We start from the raw sequence: 11,184 nt of genomic DNA on the forward strand, positions 1-11,184 counted from the left end.
AATTCCCAAATCCCTCATCCCAAATCCCCAAATCTTTTATCCCAAATTCCCAAATTGTTCATCCCAAATCCTTCACTCCAAATTCCCAAATCTTTGATCCAAAATTCCCAAATCCTTCATCCCAATCCCTAAACCCTTCACTCCAAATTCCCAAATCCTTCATCCCAAATCCCCAAATCTTTTATCCCAAATTCCCCATCCCAAATCCCCAAACCCTTCCTCCAAAATCCCAAAATCCTTGATCCAAAGATCCCAAACCCTTCATCCCAAATCCCCCAAACCCTTCATCCCAAACCCCCAAATCCCTCATCCCAAATCCCAAAATCCTTGATCCAAAGTTCCTGAATCCTTCATCCCAAATATCCCACCCCAAATTCTTCATCCCAAATTCCCAAACCCTTCATCCTAAATCCCCAAACCCTTCCTCCAAAATCCCAAAATCCTCGATCCAAAGATCCCAAATCCCAAATCCCCCAAATCCTTCATCCCAAATCCCCAAATCCCTCATCCCAAATCCCCAAATCCCAAATCCCCCAAATCCCAAATCCTCAGATCCTTCATCCCAAATTCCCAAACCCTTCATCCCAAATTCCCAAACCCTTCCTCCAAAATCCCAAAATCCTCGATCCAAAGATCCCAAATCCCAAATCCCCCAAATCCTTCATCCCAAATCCCCAAATCCCTCATCCCAAATCCCCAAATCTTTTATCCCAAATCCCCAAATCCTTCACCCCAAATCCCAAACCCGCGACAGGAACGGGGGAAATTCTGGGATCAGTGTCAGGGATTTTGGGGCGTTGATTATTGGGGTTTTTTGGGGGTTTTTTGCTGATTTTTGGGTTTTTTGGGTTTTTTGGGGGTTTTGTTGATGGTTTTTGGTGATTTTTCGGGTGTTTTAATGAAGATTTTTTTTAGGTTTTCTGATTTTTTTTGGGGCTTTCTGGGGTGTTTTTGGGGTTTTCTTTTCATGGTTTTGGGAGCTTTTATGGTTTTTTTTTTCTGGTTTTATTTGGGTTTTTCCAGTATTTTTTAACGGGGGTTTAGTGGGGTTTTGGAGGATTTCAGGGGTTTTTTTTGGGGTGTTTTTGGATGGTTTTTTGCCATTTTTTGGTGGTTTTATCACGATTTTTTGAAGTGTTATGGGTGATTTTTCTGGAAATTTTTTGGTGATTTTTGGGGTTTTTTTAGGGGTTTTTAAAGGTTTTTCCCAATGGAATTTTGGGGTTTCTTTGGGGTTTTTTGGGGTTTTTTTGGGTTTTTTTTTGTGGTTTTTTGGCGGTTTTTTTGAGGTTTTTTTGGTGCTTTTTGGGTTTTTTTTTTGTTTTTCCTGTCTGAAAATTTGGCGGAGCTCGGCCGGGGCGTCCCCAGCGACCGCGTGGACGCCGCCCTGCTCTGGCTGCCCAGCGGCCACACCTACCTCTTCCGGGGCGACAAGTGCGTCTGGAACCTTCCAGAACCTTCCGGGACATTCTGGAATTTTCTGGGATTTTTTGGGAATTTTTTGGGATTTTTTTCCCGGAGTTTTGGGGCTTTTTATGTATCTTCCAGGACCTGTCTGGGCTCTTTTTAGGCTCTTTTTGGGCTCTTTCTGCACCTTCTGGAACCTTCTCTGAACGTTTCTAAACCTTCCGGAACCTTCCGGGGCCTTCCAGAACTTTCTCCGATTTTTTGGAATTTTTTTCCAGAAAATTCTGCTCCTTTTATGCATCTTTCAGGACCTGTCTGTGCTCTTTTTGGGCTGTTTTTCGGCTCTTTCTGCACCTTCTGGAACCTTCTCTGAACCTTCCGGGACCTTCCAGGATCTTCTGGAACCTTCTCTGAACCTTCCAGAAATTTCTGGGATTTTTTGGGGATTTTTTTCCAGAAATTCCACTCTTTTTATGCATCTTTCAGGACCTGTCTGGGCTCTTTTTGGGCTATTTCTGCACCTTCCAGGACCTTCTCTGCACCTTCCGGAACTTTCTCTGAACCTTCTGGAACCTTCCGGAACATCCTGGAATTTTCTGGGATTTTTTGGGATTTTTTTCCCAGAGTTTTGCGGCTTTTTATACATCTCTCAGGACCTGTCTGGGCTCTTTCTGGGCTGTTTTTCGGCTCTTTCTGCACCTTCCAGGACCTTTCTCCACCTTCTGGAACTTTCTCTGAATCTTCCGGGACTTTCCGGGTCCTTCCCGAATTTTCTGGGATTTTTTTTCCCGGAATTTTGGGGCTTTTTATGTACCTTCCAGGACCTGTCTGGGCTCTTTCTGGGCTATTGCTGCACCTTCCAGGACCTTTTCTAAACCTTTCTGTACCTTCTGGAACCTTCTCTGGACCTTCCGGGACCTTCCGGAATTTTCTGGGATTTTTGGGGAATTTTTTGGGATTTTTTTCCCGAAATTTTGGGGCTTTTTATGCATCTTTCAGGACCTGTCTGGGCTCTTTTTGGGCTGTTTTTGGGCTCTTTCTGCACCTTCCAGGACCTTTCTCCACCTTCTGGAACCTTCTCTGAACCTTCCGGAACCTTCCATGGCCTTCCCAAATTTTCTGGGATTTTTTGGGAATTTTTTGGGATTTTTTTCCCGGAATTTTGGGGCTTTTTATGTACCTTCCAGGACCTGTCTGTGCTCTTTTGGGCTGTTTTTCGGGTCTTTCTGCACCTTCCGGGACCTTCTCTGAACCTTCCGGGACCTTCCTGAATTTTCTGGGATTTTTTGGGATTTTTTTCCCCGAATTTTGGGGCTTTTTATGTACCTTTCAGGACCTGTCTCTGCTACTTCTGGGCTGTTTCTGCATCTTCTGGAACCTTCTGTGAACCTTTCTGCACCTTCCAGGACCTTTTCTGAACCTTCTCTGAACCTTCCGGGACCTTCCAGAAATTTCTGGGATTTTTTGGGATTTTTTTCCGGGAATTTTGGGGCTTTTTATGCATCTTTCAGGACCTGTCTGGGCTATTTTTGGGCTATTTCTGCATCTTCCAGGACTTTCTCTGCACCTTCTGGAACCTTCTCTGAACCTTCCGGGACCTTCTGGAGCTTTCTGGAATTCCTCCCTAAATTCCCCAAATTTTTCACCATTTTCCCCCAAATTTCCCCAAAATTTCCCCCCCAAAAAATCCCCAAATTTCCTCCCTAAATCCTCCAATTTTCCCCCAAATATTTCCCTAAATTTCCCCAAATTTCCCCCCCCCCATTTTCCCCAATTTCTGCCCAAATTTTCCCGAAATTCCCTCCAAATTTCCCCCAATTTTCCCCAAATATTTCCCCAATTTCCCCTAACCCAGGTATTACCGCCTGAACGAGGCTTTGGGCTCGGTGGACCCCGAGTACCCCAAGAGCATCGAGGTCTGGGGGGTCCCCCCGAGCCCCCGCGGAGCCTTCATGGGACCCGACGACGGTGAGACCCCAAAATTCACCCCAAAAAATCAAAAAAATCCCAAAAATATCCCCCCAAAAAATCCCCCAGAAATCCCTAAAAATATCCCCAAAAAATCCTGAAAAAATCTGAAAAAATCCCCCCAATATCCCCAAAAAAACCCCAAAAATCCCTTAAAAAGTTCTCAAAAAACCCTCAAAATTCCAAAAAAAATCGCCCCAAAAATTCCTTAAAAAATCCTCAAAAAATCCCCCCAAAAAATCCCCAAATAATCCCAAAATCTCCCCCAAAAATATCCCTCAAAAATCACCCAAAAATCCCCCAAAATAATCCCCAAAAATTCCCCAAAAAATCATCAAAAATCCCCCCAAAAATCTCCCCAAAAAACCCTGAAAAAATCTAAAAAAATCCCCCCAAAATAACCCAAAAAGTCCCCCAAAAATCCCCCCAAAAATCCCCCAAAAACCTCAAAATTCCAAAAAAAATTCCCCCAAAATCCACAAAACATCCCCCAAAAAATCCGCAAAAAAATTCTCAAAAATCCCACAAAAAAAAATCTTCCAAAAAATCTTCAAAAATCCCCAAAAAATCACCAAAAATTCCCCCCAAAAATCCCTCAAACCCCCCCAAAAATGAGTCCAAAAATCCCCACAAAGTCCCCCAAAAAATCCCTCAAATCCCACAAAAAAATCTCCCAAATAATCCCCAAAAAATGCCCCCAAATTCTCCAAAAAATCCCCCAAAAAGTCTCAAAAAACTCCCAAAAAATGCATCCAAAATTCCCCTAAAAAGCCCCCCAAAATCCCCCCAAAATCTCCAAAATTCACCCCACAAACAAAAAAAAAATTCCCAAAAAAATTCCCAAAAAAATCCCCCAAAAATCCCTCAAAAAAATAAAAAAAAAAAAATCCCCAAACAATTTGGGATTTTTTGGGGATTTCTTGGGGATTATTTGGGGATTTTTTTTGTGATTTTTTGTTTTATTTATTTTAAAGGATTTTTTGGGGGATTTTTGGGGACTTTTTTTTTTAATTTTAAAGGATTTTGTGGGGGATTTTTTTGTATTTTTTTGGGGTTTCTTTTTTGGGATTTTTTGGTTTCCTTTTTTTTTTTGACGTTTAAAGGATTTTTTTGCGAATTTTTGGGGGGATTTTTTGCGAATTTTTGCGAATTTTTTTTGTTTTCTTTGGGATTTTTTGGGGGGACTTTGGGGATTTTTTGGGGGGAATTTTTGGGATTTTTTTTATTTCTAAAGGATTTTTTGAGGAATTTTTGGGGATTTTTAAATTAGGTTCTTGGGATGTTTTTAGTGATTTTTTGGGATTTTTTTGGCGATTTTTTGGGATTTTTTTTTAATTTTAAAGGATTTTTTGGGGGGATTTTTGGGGATTTTTAAGGGATTTTTTTGGTGTTTTATTTAATTCTTTTAAAGGATTTTTTGGGGGATTTTTTAGGGATTTTTTTGCGGGTTTTTAAAAATTTTTTAAAGGATTTTTTGAGGATTTTTTGGGGGATTTTTGGGGATGTTTTAGGGATTTTTTGTGTTTTATTTAATTTTTTTAAAGGATTTTTGGGGGATTTTTGAGGGATTTTTTGGGCTTTTTTTGGGGATTTTTTAGAGATTTTTTGGGTTTTTTATAAATATTTTTAAAGGATTTTTGGGGGATTTTTGGGGATTTTTTAGGGATTTTTTTGCGGGTTTTTAAAAATTTTTTAAAGGATTTTTTTGAGGATTTTTTGGGGGATTTTTGGGGATGTTTTAGGGATTTTTTGTGTTTTATTTAATATTTTTAAAGGATTTTTTGGGGATTTTTTAGGAATTTTTTGGGGATTTTTGGGGATTTTTGGGGATTTTTTAGGGATTTTTTTGTGTTTTATTTAATATTTTTAAAGGATTTTTTGGGGATTTTTTGAGGGATTTTTGGGGATTTTTTAGGGATTTTTTGGTTTTATTTTTTTAATTTTTTAAAGGATTTTTTGGGGATTTTTGGGGGATTTTTTTGGCTTTTTTTGGGGGATTTTTGGGGATTTTTTAGGGATTTTTTGTGTTTTAATTAATTTTTTTAAAGGATTTTTTGGGGATTTTTTGGGATTTTTTAGGGATTTTTTTGTGTTTTTTTAAATTTTTTTAAAGGATTTTTTGGGGGGATTTTTAGGGATTTTTTAGGGATTTTTTTTTTTTTTTTTTTTTAATTTTTTAAAGGATTTTTTGGGGATTTTTTGGGGGATTTTTTGGGCTTTTTTTGGGATTTTTGGGGGGATTTTTGGGGATTTTTTAGGGATTTTTTTGTGTTTTATTTAATTTCTTTAAAGGATTTTTTGGGGATTTTTTGGGGCATTTTTGGGGATGTTTTAGGGATTTTTTTTGTGTTTTATTTAATATTCTTAAAGGATTTTTTTGGGATTTTTTGAGGGATTTTTGGGGATTTTTTTAGGGATTTTTTTGTTTTTTTAAAATTTTTTTAAAGGATTTTTTGGGGATATTTTAGGGATTTTTTTTGTGTTTTATTTAATATTTTTAAAGGATTTTTTTGGTTTTTTTAAAATTTTTTTAAAAGACTTTTTGGGGATTTTTTGGGGGATTTTTTGGGGGATTTTTGGGGATTTTTTAGGTTTATTTTTTTAATTTTTTTAAAGGATTTTTTGGTGGAATTTTTAAAATTTTTTCCGGGATTTTTGACACGACTCCCCCCCATTTTTACCCCTTTTTTCCCCATTTCTCCCCCATTTTTTACCCGATTTTCACCATTTTTTCACCGATTTTCCCCATTTTTTCCCCATTTTTCCCCATTTCCCCCCTCCCAGTATAAACCAGTACAAACCAGTATAACCCAGTTCCCTCCCATTGCAGCCTTCACCTATTTCTACCGCTCCCACCTCTACTGGAAATTCGACAACTCCGCCCTCCGCGTCCTGCCCGGCTTCCCCAAATCCGCGCTCCGCGATTGGCTGGGCTGCCCCGCCCCGGCCCCGCCCACCGGCCCCGCCCCTCCGGACACCGAGGTCATCGTCATCGCTGTAGGGGCAGGGCCGGCGGCGTGGGCGGGGCCTATGGCGCAGCTGGGCGTGGCCGCGGCGCTGGGGGGCGTGGCCTTGTTCTGGCGGCCCCGGGGCGGGGCCCACACCCACCTGAGGCGGTGCCAGCGGTCGCTGCTGCCCCGCGTGTAGCCACGCCCACTTTTGGGGTGGGGGCCACGCCCACTGTGCTAGGACACGCCCCCCTGAATTACCTGGACACGCCCACTTTGCATGGACACGCCCACCTAACTCATCTGGACACACCCCCGACCCAATGTGGCCACGCCCACTTTTGGGGGGGCAATTGGCAATCCCACTTTGCATGGACACGCCCCCCTGAATTACCTGGACACGCCCACTTTGCTTGGACACGCCCCTTGGAATTACCTGGACACACCCACTTTGCATGGACACGCCTCCAACCCAATCTCTGGCCACGCCCACTTTTATGGGGAACACGCCCATTTTGCAAGGACACGCCCCTCTGAATTACCTGGACATGCCCACTGTGCTAGGACACGCCCCTCTGAATTACCTGGCCACGCCCACTTTGCATGGACACCCCCAAGTCACCCCATGACTCTCGAGGCCACGCCCACTTTGTATTGCCCCTCATTGGACCGGCCTGGCCACGCCCTTTTCGATGGACACGCCCACCTGAGCTGTATGGACACGCCCCTGACCCTGCTGACCACGCCCACTTTGCATGGACACGCCCCCAGACTCACTCATTGCCTCACCTGGCCACGCCCACTTTGCATTGCCCCTCATTAGCATCACCTGGCCACGCCCACTCCAATGGACACGCCCACCTGCCCATCCCAATGATTCATTTGGCCACACCCACTACACAGGGGCACGCCCACTTTGGTTAACCACGCCCATTTTGTGAGGACACGCCCACTCCATATGAACACGCCCCCAAATCCACCTGGACTCTTCACATGGACACGCCCAGTTTTTGGGACACGCCCATGATGTACTTGACCACGCCCACTTTTCACGGACACGCCCACCTGACTCAGATGGCCACGCCCACTTTGTATTGACACACCCCTTGACTCACCTGACCACGCCCACTTTGTGTGACCACACCCACAGACTCCCCAGGCCACGCCCACTCACCTGGCCACGCCCCCAGACAACCCTGACCACGCCCCTTCACTTTGCCACGCCCCCAAACTCACCCGGACACTCCTACCCACCCAAGCCACGCCCCCTCCGTTAAGCCACGCCCCTTGCGCTCACCGGGCCACGCCCACACCCCCCTTTCCCATTGGCCACGCCCCTTTTCCATTTATGGTGCTGCGGGCCGCGCCCCGCCCCCTCCTCCTCCCTGATTGGCCGAGAGAGGAGCGGGGTTATGCAAATGAAGGGGGCGGAGCTTGGGGTGGGTTTCTTTTTTTTTTTTTTGTATAATTTTCCCGCGGGACGGGAGGGGGGCGGGGCCAAGAGCCAGGCCACGCCCCCGGGGGGGGTGGGAGGGGATGAATGAATAAATAATGAATGAATAAATAATGAGTGAATAAATAATGAGTGAATAATTAATTAATAAAGGAGAGAAAGGAAATGGCGCCGACTGGTTTGGACTGGTTTGGACTGGGAGGGGGAAAAAAAGGGGAAAAATGGTGAAAATTGGGTGAAAAATGAGCAAAAAATGAGGAAAATAATGCAAAAAAAGGGTTAAAAATGGCATTGAAAGGGTTAAAATGGCAAAAAAATTGATAAAAGTGGGGGAAATGGGAACTGGTTTATACTGGTTTGTACTGGGAGGGACTGGGAGGGGAAAATGGGGAAAAATGGGGGAAAAATGGTAAAAAAATTGAGAAAATTGGGTGAAAAATGAGCAAAAAATGGGAAAAAAAGGGTTAAAAATGGGGGAAATGGGAACTGGGGTTACTGGTTTGTACTGGTTTATACTGGGAGGGACTGGGAGAAGGAAAATAGGGAAAAAAAACGGTGAAAAAAGGCGAAAATTGGGTGAAAAATAAAGAAACCAGTACAAACCAGTATAAACCAGTATAAACCAGTATAAACCAGTAAAACCCCAATTTTCCCCATTTTTTCCCCATTTTCCCCCTCCCAGTCCCTCCCAGTCCAAATCAGTAACCCCCAACCCACGTTTTGCATTGACCACACCCAGTTTATTTTGCATCTCATTTGCATAAATTTGCATCGGCGGCCGTCCGGTGGGCGGAGCTTCCGTCCGGAGGAGGCGGGGCTTGTTCAGCTGGAAGGGGAGAAGGGAGAGACGTCAGACCAGTATAAACCAGTATAAACCAGTTCAAAATTTTCCCATTTTTATCGCATTTTTTGCCATTTTTAACCCTTTTTTTGCCATATTTTCCTCATTTTTTGCTCATTTTTCCCCCAATTTTTCCCCATTTTTCCCCTCCCAGTCCTTCCCAGTCCCTCCCAGTACAAACCAGTATAAACCAGTTCCAATTTTTCCCACTTTTATCACATTTTTTGCCATTTTAACCCTTTAAATGCCATTTTTAACCCTTTTTTTGCCATATTTTCCTCATTTTTTGCTCATTTTTCCCCTAATTTTTCCCCATTTTTCCCCTCCCAGTCCTTCCCAGTCCCTCCCAGTACAAACCAGTATAAACCAGTTCCAATTTTTCCCACTTTTATAACATTTTTTGCCATTTTAACCCTTTAAATGCCATTTTTAACCCTTTTTTTGCATTATTTTCCCCGTTTTTTGCTCATTTTTTACCCGATTTTTCCCCATTTTTCCCCTCCCAGTATAAACCAGTACAAACCAGTATAAACCAGTTCCCATTTCCCCCCATTTTTAACCCTTTCTTCCCCATTTTTTGCTCATTTTTCACCCAATTTTCGCCATTTTTTCACCATTTTTTCCCCTCCCAGTACAAACCAGTATAAACCAGTTCAAATTTTTCCCATTTTTATCACATTTTTTGCCATTTTAACCCTTTAAATGCCATTTTTAACCCTTTTTTGCCATATTTTCCCCATTTTTTGCTCATTTTTCACCCAATTTTCCCCATTTTTTCCCCATTTCCCCCCTCCCAGTCCCTCCCAGTACAAACCAGTACAAACCAGTAACCCCAAACCCCATCCCAGTACAAACCAGTAACCCCAAACCCCTCCCAGTACAAACCAGTATAACCCAGCCCCATTCCCAGTCACTCACCTGCTCCATACTGGTCCGTACTGGTTTGTACTGGTTTGAACTTGGCGGCGTCCAGGGAGCGGCTCAGGGCGACGGCGCGGTGCTGGGTTAAACTGGGAGTTACTGGTTTGTACTGGTTTGTACTGGGAGGGGCTTTGGGGTTACTGGTTTGTACTGGGAATGGGGTTTTTCCTTACTGGTTTGTACTGGTTTGGGGTTTTTCCTTACTGGTTTGTACTGGGATGGGCTCTGGGCTTTACTGGTTTGTACTGGTTTGTACTGGGATTGGGATGAACTGGGAGTGGATTTGGGGCTTTAAAATGGTGAAAAATGGGCAAAAAATGACCCAAAAATGGGATTTTTTTGGGTTTTTTTTCTGCCTATACTGGTCCATACTGGTCCATACTGGTTTATACTGGTTTGTACTGGTTTATACTGGGATTGGGATGAACTGGGAGCGGATTTGGGGCTCTAAAATGGTGAAAAATGGGTAAAAAATGACCCAAAAATGGGATTTTTTTGGGGTTTTTTTCTGCCTATACTGGTCCATATTGGTCCATTGTTGCGGTGTGTTGCAATATCCTGTTTTACCTTCTCCCTTCCCCCTCGCCCCTCGCTGAGTGTGCCCTGTCAATCAGGCTAACGTACCAGCAAGGCGTCGTGTGATAGGTGTCCCTAGTCCCTGGAGACCCTGCCCCTTCACCTGGTTTGGTGGCTCACCTGTCCCCTCCCCTTCCCCTGTCCTGAGTTTAAAATGTTAATGAGACCATGCGGCCTCCATTCTGTTACCAGCAGTAGCCCAGTGCAGACATCTCTGTACCAATGGAATAAACATCTGGCTACCTTCCAGCAGAATCCATTCCCTTTCCCTCTACCATTGCCAGAAGCTCTCCCCTGAGGAGAACGGAGTCCTGTCTTGTGCCCCGCTGCACTCTGCCATCAGCCAAGGTATCTCTGGGGTAAAACACCACAGAGCTGCCTGTGGCCCAGCAGCGAAGGTCAGAACTGGCCTGGGCACCATCTAACTGGTTATATTGGGATACATATTTCAATAGGACCCAGCAGCGGGCTCGTGGGCATCCCGCTCTGGCAGCTGCTGAGGAGGTGGCACATGTCCTGCTCTCCTCCAAAACAGGGAATTGGTGGGAAAGTTTAGGCCCAGCTCAGAGCGCATCCAGCATGGCCTGGGCATGGGAACAGTGGGGTAAAGCAGACAGGAGTCTTCTCTGGCTGACCATCAGTTTCTGCTTTCTCTCCCCAGAATGCAAAGACCTGATCTGGTGGTGTTTATCCGTGAACTCCTTGGACAGACCCACACTGGAAGACCTGTTCTGTGTTCCTTGGATGCAGGATATTCCTCTGCCATAGAAGAAGGGAGAGAGCCACAGGCACACTTTGATCCAGGGCCCTGGTAAGTTCCTGCTCCACACATGCCTTGGCAATGAGAAGCAAAGGAACCCAGCCCTTTTTGTACTGCCTGTGTCACTGGACGGGGGTCATGGGATGGGAACACGCAGCCCTTGTGCTGGAGCTGAGCTGCTCTGCCCAGCACTGGTGGCCGCCATCCAAGCTGGTTTTGCTTGTCCTGGTTCCCTGACAGCTGGGGCTCTGGGCAGAGCCCTGAGAGCCTGGTCTGCCCCCAGGGAAGGAGAAGGAGCCCCTGGAGAAGC

At 44.5% G+C, this 11,184-nt stretch overlaps 1 protein-coding gene across 1 annotated transcript; it reads left to right on the forward strand.

The window, feature by feature from the left end:
- Positions 1-1,139: 1,139 nt before the first annotated feature.
- Positions 1,140-7,791, forward strand: LOC141730036 (matrix metalloproteinase-14-like). The gene is made up of 4 exons (XM_074546673.1): positions 1,140-1,143; positions 1,290-1,434; positions 3,263-3,375; positions 6,206-7,791. Exons 1-4 carry the CDS (start codon positions 1,140-1,142, stop codon positions 6,520-6,522), a joined length of 579 nt encoding a protein of 192 aa, XP_074402774.1. The 3' UTR covers positions 6,523-7,791.
- The last annotated feature ends 3,393 nt before the right edge of the window (positions 7,792-11,184 follow it).

This window comes from Zonotrichia albicollis, chromosome 9 (assembly GCF_047830755.1).
Source record: "Zonotrichia albicollis isolate bZonAlb1 chromosome 9, bZonAlb1.hap1, whole genome shotgun sequence".
Taxonomy (NCBI): domain Eukaryota; kingdom Metazoa; phylum Chordata; class Aves; order Passeriformes; family Passerellidae; genus Zonotrichia; species Zonotrichia albicollis.